Below are 13,225 nucleotides of genomic sequence, written 5' to 3'. Positions count from 1 at the left end.
GGGAGGGAGAGAGAGAGAGAGAGAGAGAGAGAGAGAGAGAGAGAGAGAGAGAGAGAGAGAGAGAAGCTTTGAAACATGGCAGTGTTTGAAAAAGGAGTTAAACATGATCTTTTTTTTCTTCTAAAAACCAAGGCAATCTCAGAGCACCCCATGTTGTCTTGCTGTTTTCCCCACTTATTTGAGGTAAAAAATGAGTTTGGGGAGAGAACCTGGGAAGTTTCAGCCAGTATTTGTTCTTTGGAGGTTAAAAAAAAAGTAAATCCACATAAGCTTATGATTTCCAAATTCTAAATCTACAGTAATTTTGCCTGTGCTTCCCCATTCCTTTGAATAAACACTGTACAATCTGCTGGATTTCTCTGTGACTTATTCTTTTTTAAAATGCATGAATCTGTTTGGAAAGAAAAGAAACGGGAAAAGGGGGGGAAACCCTTCTGTTTTTCATAATGTCTAATCTTTTTCCCCATTGGCATTCACCAGATGTTGCTTTGGATAGGAAGATAAATATTAAAATCTAAGAGAGAACAAAGCAGACTGTTTACTGGGTGGATTTTTCAGATGTTCTCCTGAGCACTTGAAAAAGACAGGAGATGCTTTGATATCCAGACTGGATGGAATTCACAGTGGAATGCCACCTTCTGGACCATCTGAAACATGGGCTACTCAAGTACCCATTAGATCTGGAATACTGAAACATCTAGGGTTATCCCTCCTATCCTGCAGTTCCTAATCCCCACTTATGTCATAATTAAAGGAAAAGGGAGAGACAGAGATAGAGAGAGCATTTGAACATTTGGATGGTGGGCCAGGATTTTATTACCTCATGAAGAGTCCAGAGAATAATTCCAGGGGTGAGTCTACCTGATGGTCCAGAGTTAAGGTACACCAAGGACTTTCTTCACACATGTAGATATAAGACCAAGATCTTAACAGACTGCTGGTCCCCATGGTGACAGTCAATTCACACTGGATGTAGGTAGCATTGGTGGCTTCACAGTTTTCCTCCAAGGGCCTTAGGTTGCACAGAAAAGCCAAGGAGGCTGCAGAGAAGAGTGGACAAAAAAATACCAAGAGAGCTAAATTGAAGCTTCAAATTCATTTTGATGTATCAGAACTTTTACCAATGCTTAAGCTCACTTGACCATTCTGGAAATAGGGAAAGGAAGGAAGGAAGGAAGGAAGAGGAAGGAAGGAAGGAAGGAAGGAAGGAAGGAAGGAAGGAAGGAAGGAAGGCAGGAAGGAGGAAGATGGGAGATGAAACATCTTGTTTTAAGAACATCAAGTTGCCTAGTACAGTTGAATAATTGTGTGCAGAGGACTAAAGTATAAGAAAATTGGAAAGGTAAGAAGAAACCAGATTATAAAGACCTTTAAATACCAGAGAGAAACCTTTATACTTGGTTCTAGAGGTGACAGGGGTCCACTGGAATTTATTGGGCAAGACCAAGAAGGGGAGGGAGAGTTGTGATATGGCTAGACTTCCACTTTAGAAAAATCACTTTGGCAGTTGATTGGAGAATGGATGGGGGGGAGGGAGAAACTTGCAACAGCAGGACCAACTCTAACAATTCTAAATCTATGATCTTATGAGTGAATGATCTGATAACTTTAAAGACAGGAGTCAAAAGCAGTTAAGTATCTGCCATAACCACAACTTTGTCTAGTTGTCTAGTAAGGGGGAAGAATGATTATGGCAGTATTGACGTAATCTGAATCCTCTTTCATCTGTGAGGGTAAGGGGACAGATTTCGGTGATGGTTTTTGTGTCAAAAAGGAGAGGAAAGCATAACCATGAGAAAGACATATGGTTTTGGCAAGACAATAGCTATTTCTATGGTATTTTGCATACAATGAGGACCACGGACAAAGTACAAACAGCAAATGCACCCTATGAGTATGTATTTCCCAGGGGATTGCCATGGTTCCCACATACCCAGAACACTCCAATTACTAATATTCAACAATCTATCAATCAATTGTGGCTAAACTTCATTTCTTATCATGGTCTAGTCCCCAGAGTTAACCAAAGTAAGCATCTTATCCAATAATTAAACAGTATCTCATATAGAAAAGTAATTCTTGGGACTAGACACAGGGAAATGTTACCTTGGTTTTCAAAAAGACAAAAAAAAATAGAGATTCATCAAATTATGGCCAAGGGAACTTGAGTTCGAATCCTGAAAAAATTCTGTAACATTATCAAAGGATCCTCTTATAAGCATTTAGAAAGGGAAACAGTGATCATTAAGAGCTGAAATGAACTGATCAAGAATGGGTCATGGCAGGCTAATCTCATCTTCTGTATGTTGGCCTCATAGATTAAGGGAATGCTATGTTGGGGACATAGTATATCTGGATTTCAGCAAGACATTTGACAAAGCCTCACAACAATCTTATGAACAAAATGGATAAATGTCGGATACATCTATAGTTCTCAAGTCTAAGACTGCAGACTACTGGGAATATAAGGCAAGTAGGGTAAAGGGTGAGGATAGGGGGACAAGGGAGTTATTTCAGGAAGTTCATATCAAATCACTTATTTTTCTTAAACAACATATGCAAACAGTATAATTGCTATCATGTAAAGGTCCACAAAATATTTTGACATTACGAAGGGGTCCACATACTCAAATACTTGACAATATTGTTGGGTGGATTTCGAACTGGTTGAAAGACCAGACACAAAGCATAGTGATTAATGCACTGATGTCAACCTGGAGGGAGGAAGCTAATAGAGTGCATGAGAGATCTGTACTTATCTGCATTCTGTTAAAATTTTCATCAATAACTTAGATAAAGAAATAAATGGCATACTTATCCAATTAGTGGCTGAAATGAAACTAGAAGGGATAGCTAGTGCATTGCATGACAAAATCAGGTTAGAACATTGGGACATTATGCTATATAAATTTGATACATTATTTGATGCATATTAAGGAACAAGGTAAATTCTACACTTGCATTCAAAAATATAACTGCGTGAGAACACAATAAGATGGGAGTATAGGGTGGGCTATGGCCAGGCAATAATTTCTTTTTTAAAGAAGTAGGAGTCCTAATGGACTAGACATTCAATATCATATCAACTGCTCAATATGGAAACCAAAACTCTCATTGGATCTTATGCTGAATGAATAGAGGCATATACTGTCCAGAATGAGAGGGAAGTCTCTCTACACTTTGCCTTGATCTGAGCACATACAAAATTTTGTAATCAGTTCTGGGCATCAAAGGACAGCTAGACGTCACAGTGCTGGGCCTGGAATCAGGAAGACTCATCTTCTTGAGTTCAAATTCAGCCCAGACACTTATTACCTGTGTGACCCTGGGCAAGTCACTTAACCCTGTTTGCCTCAGTTTCCTCATCTGTAAAATGAGCAAGCGAAGAAAATGGCAAACCATTCCAGTAGCTTTGCCAAGAAAACCCTAAATGGGGTCACAAAGAATCAGACATGACTGAAACAACTGAACAGCAAGAACTGGGCATCGAGCTTCAAGAATGGTACTGTCAAGTTAGAAAATGGTCAAGGAGGGCGGCCACAATGGTGAGGAGGCTAGAAAGTACATCATACTAAAGTAACAATAGTAGCTAAAAATGTAAATAGCAATTGAAAGTTTACAAAGCATTTTTCCCCCACACCACACTTGACCCTCATATCAATTCTGAGAGGTAGATATTACCCTTTTACTTAGGTATTATTACCCTTTTCACAGACTTACAGGTTATATAGTTAATGTTAAAGGTGCAATCTGAATCCAGGGCTCTCCTAATTTTAGGTCCAGCACTCTTTTCACTATACCACAAAAGAACTGGAGCTGTCTGACCCTTAGGAGACTAGGGAGACTTGGTAGCTCTCTTCAAGTATTTAAAAAGCCACAACGTGGGAAGAAGTTCCTGAAACATAATTAGGACTGGGTGGAAGTTACAAAAGACAGGTTTCATGACATTCCATATGACAAAGAGCTTCAGTACTGCCTTGATAGATAGTGAATTCTTCATCACTAAAAGTATTCAAGCGCAACTTGAATAGCTACTTGTTAGGAATCCTATGGGGCATCTAGGAGGCAGGGTGGATTGAGCATTGGGCATGAAATTTGGAAGATAAATCTTCTTGAGTTCAAATCTGGCCTCAGATACTTGCCAGCTGTGTGACCCTGGGCCAATCATTTAACTCTTTTTGCCTCAGCTTCCTCATCTGTAAAATGAGCTAGAGAAGGAAATGTCAAACCATCCAAATAGGGTCACAAAGACTCAGACATGACTGAACAACAACAACAATAAAAGAGATTCTTTTTCAAGTGTAAAGGTAAATTAGAGAGAACCTCTGAAGGCTCTTCCAACTGATATTCTAGAATTTTATTATTCTGTACTAAGAACTGACATGTTTATAATGCTTTAGTATTTGCAAAATGCTTTATATATACTATTTTGCTTGATTCTCAAAACAAACCTTATTGAGTAGTTACTACTAGTACTAACAATCATATTTCAAAGATTAAGCTAAGGTTCAGAGAAGGTTACCAATTCACTGGTGGCCACACAGCTAGTAAGTATCAGGAGTGGCATTTAAACTTAGCTGACTTCAATCCACCATGCCATCCTCAACCACACCACACTGTCTCTATGATTAAAGCACTGGACAAAATTACTTTAGGATAACCATAACAAACAGGGAGATGAAGACAATTTTATATGAAGACACAATAAAAAAAGATCAGGGTTCTTTAGTTAAGAAACAAAGTTTGAAAACGGCTATAAAATCAAAGTCTATAAAATCCTGAAGGGTAGGTAATGGAGCCAGCAGTGACTGGTAGGGTGGCCTAATAGAAAACACATGGGTCTAGGAGGAGGCAATTTGAGCTCTCCTCCCAGCTCTTCTACTACAAACCTGTTTGACCTTAATCCCTTCAACTTTTCTCTATATCTTAATTTCTTCATCCACCAAGTGGGAATGATAATCCTTTCCTTTCTACACGGTTGTGAAGATTAAATAAGATCACAAATGGGAAAGTGTTTTGAAAAGTTGGGAGTTCTAATCAATTGGGAATGGCTAAACAAGTTATGATAGATGAATGTCATGGAGATGATTGTACCATAACAAGTGATAAATATGAAAGTCAAATGGGAAGAAATATGAACTGATTCAGGGTGAAGTAAGCAAACCAGGAAAAAACAATATACACAATGATTAAACCAACGTCAAAGGAAAGAATGATAACAACAGAAACTAGATGTTGTGTGATTATAATAACTAAGTCTAGTCCCCAAGAAGAATTGAGAAAATACGTTTCCCTCCTTTCTTTGCAAAATTGGAGTTGGTGGGGGGGGGGAGTGCTGCTAATATAGTGGAACATTTCAAATGCAGCCAGATATGGTTGATGTATTTAGTTGGGTTTATTAAATTGCATTTTTTTCTTCTTTCTTTTCTTATTCTTTGATACAAGGGATGAGCCTCCAGGTAGAGAAGCTGGAGGGATATAATTAGAAATAAAGGTTGATGTAAAAATAAAAGATATCAAAAAGAAAAGTTGGGAGTGAGACAAATATAAGGCATAATTATTGAAAACTTACTGGAAAAAGGTGTTTTCTCTTGAGGACTGAAAGAGGAAGTTCTAGGACACGTAAAAGGAAGCATAAATTCACACAGGAGACAACAAACTAAAGGAAATTAGTGATTATGCCAAGAGTTGATAGAGACTGAAAATACAAATAAATAGCTTCAAGAGTTTACTGTTTTCTCTTTCGTACCAAAAAAAAAAGTCAGCAAAATCAATAATGTTATGCCTACACAGGACAAAATGGAAAAAAAGTGACGTGTAAATAATCTAATTGTGATCAGTATAAATAGGCAGTCCATACCTCCAATGGATTTGTCCTAAATAATGTAGTTTCTTTCAGGGTAAACTAGCCAAATTCTTTTTTCACTTTTATACACTCAGTCTTATGATAAGCTGCTCCAACTAGACATTTTATTGGCATAACACTAATAATAATGGCTATCATTAATATAGTATCTTAAGGTTTGCAAAGCACCTATTGAGTACTATTTCATTTGATCCTCAATAACCCAGGGAGGTAAGTACTATTCTTATCCCCATTTTATGAAGAAACTGAGGAAGATGGCGGCTAAGGGACTTGCCCACAGGGTCACACAGCTAGTAAGTATTTAAGGCTACATTTGAATACAGATCCAAGCCTAGATGATAACACTAATAAAAGTCCAGGGGAAGGTAGACCAAAAAGAAAGAATCTCGATCATTGTTTTACTAATTGAACAAGGTAAACTAGTCTGACCCTTAAGCCCAGAGAGGTTAAGCAACTTCCCCAGGGTCACATAGTAAGAAACAAAAGTAGGAATTGAACCAGATCTTTCCATTCCAAATCTAGTTGAGGTTTTTTAAAATTTTTTTAATTTTATTTTTCTTTTAGGACTTACTTAGATGTCTTTTAGTTCAGCTTCTGAACACATATGAGATATTCAGGAATCCACAAAATTATAAAGCTAGAAGAAATCACCTAGTGCAAGGGTTCTTAAGGGGTTTTTTTGCATCATGACCCCTTTTAGCAACCTGATGAACACTTATGTATCTCTTCTCAGAATAATGTTTTACAATTCACAAAATATAATGCATATGATGACAAATGAAACAATGATATTGAAATATAATTATCAAAATATTTTTGAAACCATATTATACACCCTTGATCTAGGGCTGCACCTCATTTTGCAGATGAGGAAACTGAGATCAAGGAAGATTAAGTGACCAAGGTCACACAGATATACCATCAGAGACAGGATTTGAACACAGATCCTCTGACTTCAGAGTCAATGATTTTTCCTTCATATCACTGTATTCTATGTTCACCAGAGTTTGGATGTAAGTGAACTGCTGTGATCATTTTAAAACATTTATGTACTTTAGTAGGGAAAGTTGTGAAACTTCCTTTGCTGGGGTTGTTTTAAAAAAGCAATAAATTTTCATCAGTCTCAGATGGTTTATATGTGATAATATGGGAAATTAAGGGAGTGGGGTAGATAAACATTCAACTTCCTTTCTACAAAATTATAGGATTAAATACCTTTTTTCTCTTTATTTCTTTCTTTTCTCTTTCCTCCCTCCCTTCTTTCTTTCTTGCCTTCTTTTCCTCCTTTTCTTTCATCCTTTCCTTCCTTTTTCTTCCTTTCTTCCCTTCCTTTTCTTTTCCTCCTCTTTCCTTCCTTTTCTTCCTTTCTTTCTGACTTATCTTTCTTTCTTTTCTTCTTTTCTTTGCTTTCTCTTTTTCCTTGTCTTTCCCTCTCTTTATTTTCCTTTTTCTTTAGTTAGTGACTTCTTTCTCTCCTTTTTCTAGACTAAGCTAAATTATCTTCTTGGAGTAAATAGCGAGGCTTCTACATAATCTGTGTGTACTTACTGTCACCTAGTGGCTATTTTAAGGATTGCTATTTCCATGTCCACCTAATTTCACTGGTTTTGAACCAATGTTATCTGAAGTTTCTGGAAAGGATTGTCAAGATTAGTTCTGCTCTAAAATCAAATTCCTTCTGTGAGTATTTCCTTAATTTTTTCAGTGCTGGAAACTAGTTTTCTTAAGGGCCACATTGAAGAGATGGTGGGCAGCACATTACTGCATGGAAAAACTAACGTGAAAGCTATCCAGAAAATGTATGATTGGAAAAGGAGATGAATTGGTCATGTGGTGGGAACAAGACGAATGATAGCCTGAGTGCTTCACAGAATGTTAAAAAAAACCAAACAAACAGGAAGGCTTAAAATTGGTATCCTCCATGGAGTACTCATGAGAGGACATGGGAACAGAATGCACAATGAAAAGGTGTGACTGGCCTGAGAACTGCCTTGTGGGAAGAACTACTCCCAAATCTCTTGAAATATAGCATCTAGGGGTGACAGTGAGAGAGATAATTAACGCGTTGAAGGATGGAATCATGATCTAGACATAGCAGGATGAAAAGATGGGCTGAGTCTAAAAAGATATAATTTAATAAAGATAAAGTGATAAACTTGGATTCAAAAACTCAATTGCATGAGAAGGATATGGATACACAATACTATAAAAGGGAAAAGTATCAAAGGGAAAGGGTTTACTTCACCGAAAATTCAATGAGTTAACAGTACATATAGTAACCACAGAAGCTAATACACTTTTAGGAGGCATGAAGAGGCATACAGTGTCCAGAACAAGAGTGTCCACAGTCCTGCTGTCATCTGTCTTCATCAGGCCATATATGGAATGTCCATTGAAATCTGAATTCCCAGTTTTCAGGACACTAATCCACTGGAGAGCAGGATAAGCAGTATAATGAAGGAACTAGAAATCACATGAGCGCCTGTAAAGGATCTGGGGATGTTTAGGAGAAAAACAGGTAAGAGATAAGAAAGCTATTTGACAACGTGGAAGAGAAATTAGCCTTGTTCTATTGTGGCCAGAGTAGGCAGAATCAAGCAATAGGTGAAAACTGAAAAGTAGTAACCGACTTCATAACCACTCTTCCTAACAATTAGTTCTGAAAGAGGGGAAATGGACAGGTCGACAGCAAGTTTTCCATCACAAGAATTCTTTAAGTGGATGACCACTCAGAGGTGTGGCAGGGATTACTGTTCAAGTAGTGATTGAATAGGGCCATTAGGTGGCGCAGTAGATAGAGTGCTGGACCTGGAGTTAGGAAGACTAAGCTCAAATCCAGCTTCAGACTCTTACTAGCTGTATAACCCTAAGCAAGTCATTTAACCCTATTTGCCTCAGTTCCTCATCTTAAAATGAGATGAAGAAGAACATGGCAAACTTTGCCAAGAAAACCCCAAAAGGGATCATGAAGAGTTGGATCTGAGTGAAAAACGACTTAAAAACAAGTGATTGCACAAAATCCTTTGAGGCCCTTTCTAACTCAGAAATGCAATAATTCTTTCATTTTTATTGTTGTTTATTCATTTTAAGCACTACATAACGAAAATTCCCCCTCTCCTCCCTCTTCCTAAATGGAGCATCTAGTTATCAACCATGGTTTAGGCCCCCAAAGAGTGCAATGGAAAAAAAAACTTTGATCCAAAAGGTTTGGGCTGAGCTCTGGTAATGACTACCTGTGAGAGTTTGAGAAGATATTTAAGCTCTCTGAGATTGTTTCCTCATCTGTAAAATGGGATAACAATACCTTCTATCTACCTCACAGGATTTTATTTTGTTTTTTTTATTTTTAGGTAAACATTTTGTAAAGAATAAAGCCCTATAAAAACAGCATTTATTCTTAGACATAGAAGTCTTCACTGCCTGGTTCCATCAAATGGCTCATTGCAGAATCTTAAGTGAATTAGTCAGCCTTTCTGAGCTTAGGTTTTCCTTGTGTATTCAATAGCATTAGGTACCTACCTCATCATTTCAACAGACTTAATCAAAAATATTATATTCTTTTCCAAACTAGTACGTAAAAAAGCTCTTTTCCTTCCTATATCCCCATCTCTCTCCTCTCCTGCCTCACTCTCCTCTCCCTAATCTCTCCTCTTTTCCTATCTCCCCCATCCTTCCTTTCCCCTCCTCCTTCCCCTGTCTTTGTCTCCCTCCCACTCTCTCCCTAATATCCTCCTTCCCCTTTTCTTTTTCTCCCTCCTCTTTCCCCTTTTCTCTTTCTCTCACTCTCTTTTTCTCTCTCCTTCCCTTTATCTCTGTCAATCCCTCCCTCACCCACCCACTATCTCACTCTCTTTCTTTGCTCTTCCTCTTCCTCTCTGTCCCTTTCTCCCATTCCCAGTCTCTCCTGCACCCCTCTCCTTTCCTCCCCTTCTCACTCTGCCCCTGTCAGTCTCTGACTGCCATCAAAAATCTGAATCTGCTTAATTGAAATCTCACCTGCTTCATTTGGTGAATCTAATATTCATATTGCGGCCACATGCCCCAGTAGGACCTGACTACTAAAAGGAGATCTGGTAAACTTTGTTGTTAAATGCCTAAATAGCTCCTTGATCTGTGATTATGCAAACAAGATAATCATCTGGCTAAGTTAGTCCTGCAGTTTAGGCAGTAATTAGGTCTGAACTTTCCTTGAAGCACGATGTGTAATTACTGCACAATTTGCCAGCCATCCCAATGAATAACAAAGCTGTATTTTTCCCCACCAAAAGGAGAACTTATCCAAAGCCTGTTGCACAGCTAAAGGTAACAGAGAGGATGTATCCCCAAAGATGAAGTCTGTTAATTACCTGGTAATTACAGAACCAGGAGGTAATGTTAGCTGGCAAAGGTAACTGCTGTTCTAATTACAACAAGGATCAGGGATATGATCAAGCAGGGACAGCCAATATTCAGGAGCTGTTATCCCTAGCTTGACACCATCCTGAACTGTGCTAAGCGCGGCAGACAGCAGACCTCAGCAGCCATCAGTTTCACCCTAATGGCAGAGCAGGGGTAGTAACAGTGTTGGGTCCTTCTGTGGTAGCTTTCCATGCAAAGACAATCTGTAAAGCCCAGAACATTTTTTCACTAAACTCCAGTCACGTAAACAGGGTACAAACAGTGACTAATTGGTTGTTTCTAAGTTGTTCTATGAGCTCCACAATTCGAATGACAATTTTTGGTAAAAAGTGAATTTCGGAGAGGTTAAGTGGTTTTCCTCTAAATTGCTTTAAAAAAAAAAAAGGAACATTTACTAAATGAAGTAGAATCACAGAACTCCTGGAAAGGGTCTTCATTTTTTTTTTAAAGAATTTATTGGAATATATGCACATGAGTCACAGATTATCACTACAAACACTTTAGGAATGATCTACTTAATCCAACCCTCTTATTCTTATTCCTTTTGGTGAGGCAATTGGGATTAAGTGACTTGCCCAGGGTCACACAGCTAGTAAGTGTCAAGTGTCTGAGGCCAGATTTGAACTCAGCTTCTCCTGACTCCAAGGTCTGTGCTCTATCCACTGTGCCACCTAGCTGCCCCAAGGGTCTTCAAAGAGTACCTAGTTCACTCCCATCTTAAAGATGAGGAAACTGAGGCCCAGAGAAGTAAAACATCATGCACGTGGCAAAATACAGTCCTTGATTCCTGGAATTGACCCCATGTCTTTTGACTGCAGGTCAAGGATTTTTTGGGGGGAGGAGGGATGGGGCAGGGAATGACCTCTTTAGTAATTAGACAACCCTAGGCATGAAGATTTTGACTTCCCTAAATTTCCCCTAAAATATCGTATGTCTTATTACATAAAATAAAATATCATAAGTCCTCTTTATATCAGCTTAGTTTTTACACTGAGATATAAAACAATAATAGCAGAACTCCCTTTTAAAGCTTACTGTTACATATTAAATATTTTCATTCACTTTAATTTTACACTACTCTCTTGTGGGGAGGGGGAGAAGGAGCGGGGAAGGACTCTTTCAATTATACCACATTACTCCTCAATAATCCCAGCACTACATATATATGAAATATTTCATTTTAACTAACCATCCAGCGGCAGCACCAGGCAGCTGAAGGTGGTCATTGTAGCATTGTCTAAGATTTGGCAGGGGACACCGCAGACAGCAGCAGATATGTTCCCTGGAGAAAATCCACTTCCATGTACATGCAGTACTCTTCCACCCAGACAGCCTTTAGAGAGAAGATTTACACATAGTCAAAAGCCAAGGCTACTATCATATGATCGCATCTCTTTTTCCTGATATAAGTTAAAACCCAAACCATTGCTTTCTCAATATATAGCTTTCTTCCAATAGACTCACTGAGAAACCCACAGCAACCCATTAATTCTAGGCTCTCTGAAAGGCCCATTGTCTTACCTAAGGTCACACAGCAATAAGTAACAGAGCTAGAATTCAAACTCAGGTCCTCTGATCCTAAATCCAGTATTTTTCTCATTATTTCACAATGTTGGTGACAGAAAATTCCATTTCATATCCTCTGTTCTACAGTTTAGTGACTCAACGGATAGAATGAGAGGCCTAGAATAAGGAGTTCAAATTTGGCCTCAGACACTTACTAGCTATGTGACTCTGGACAAGTCATTTAACCTTGGTTTGCTTTAATGCACTAGAGAAGGAAATAGCAAAACACTAGGCAGCTAGGTGGCAAAATGGATAGCGTGCCAGGCCTGGAATCAGGAAGACTCATCTTCCTGAGTTCAAATCTGGCCTCAGACACTTACTAGTTGTGTGATCCTGGGCAAGTCATTTCACCCTGTTTGCCTCAGTTTCCTCATCTGTAAAATGAGCTAGAGAAGAAAATGACAAACCACCGCAGTATCTCTACAAAGAAAACCCTAAATAGGGTCTCAAAGAGTTTCACACAACTGGAAAAAAATGACAACAATTATTCTGCCAACACGAAACCAAAGAATATTGGAACTAGAAAGACCAGAGAGAGTGTTAAGTCCCTCATTTGACAGTTAAGGAACTTAAGACCTAAAAAGGTTAAGCTACAGCTAATCAGAGGCAAAAGCTCGACTGGAATTGGCAACATTCCATACTACCATAGTTGTGTGTGTATAAGAAATGGCTCTGTTCAGGCTTTAAGGTATTACAATTCTCTTCTTCAGCCACAACTATACTCTGTATCTTCTCAATCATTTTAAAAAGCCTTTGTATCCTGTTTAAAGTAAGCATCTTTTAGACTACCAGAGAATAGAAGAACCCAAAACTAAAATGGCAAAGCAATGAAGAGGGTATTTCAGAATAACTAAGCTGAGATGAAGGGGGAATGTATATCCAACACAATAGAAACTATAGCAATTTGGTCTTCTGGAGAATCTCATCTTCTTCCACATTGTGGAATTGAAATAAATATTATATAATGAGAACATTATTTTATTTAATGTATATAAAATATAGTCATACACATTACATGATACTGAGGGGGGAAATGGGTATAAGTTATTATAGTCTATCTAAATAATGAAGTAATGAGTTCCTGTAAATTACAGTACTTTGGTTTTTTTTTAAAGAAATTAAATCAGATTAATTTGGGAAATTAAAATACAATCACATGTTTATAGAGCATGCACTCTAAAAATGCAGTCCCTTCTATAAAAAACCAATCAAAGATAGTCATAAATTCAACATCACAAAGAGAACTCTCTGGAAGAAATTGGGCAAATAACAAACCCAATCACTTTTCAATCTTCCCATCTCCCTCTCCTCTCATCTTTCAGATTGATGTTAATTTTCTACCCATTGGAAACTACACATAGAAATCATTTAACTTCCGCTATGGTGGTTAACCCA

The 13,225-nt window shown here is 38.1% G+C and overlaps 1 protein-coding gene across 1 annotated transcript in view; it reads right to left on the bottom strand.

Annotated features, from left to right (window-relative positions):
* The window catches only part of LOC110213527 (PKHD1 ciliary IPT domain containing fibrocystin/polyductin), an 84,255-nt gene that overhangs the window by 9,723 nt on the left and 61,307 nt on the right, over nucleotides 1–13,225 (bottom strand). The window contains exons 21-22 of the mRNA XM_078155658.1: nucleotides 11,454–11,597; nucleotides 821–1,040 (exon numbers count right to left, since the gene is read on the bottom strand). Coding sequence (XP_078011784.1) covers nucleotides 821–1,040; nucleotides 11,454–11,597 — 364 coding nt within the window. The remainder of the gene's footprint in view (nucleotides 1–820; nucleotides 1,041–11,453; nucleotides 11,598–13,225) is intronic.

The sequence above is a fragment of the Phascolarctos cinereus genome, unplaced genomic scaffold (assembly GCF_003287225.1).
Source record: "Phascolarctos cinereus isolate Bilbo 61053 unplaced genomic scaffold, phaCin_HiC Scaffold_5;HRSCAF=322, whole genome shotgun sequence".
NCBI lineage: Eukaryota > Metazoa > Chordata > Mammalia > Diprotodontia > Phascolarctidae > Phascolarctos > Phascolarctos cinereus.
This window is presented reverse-complemented; position numbering and strand designations above follow the sequence as displayed.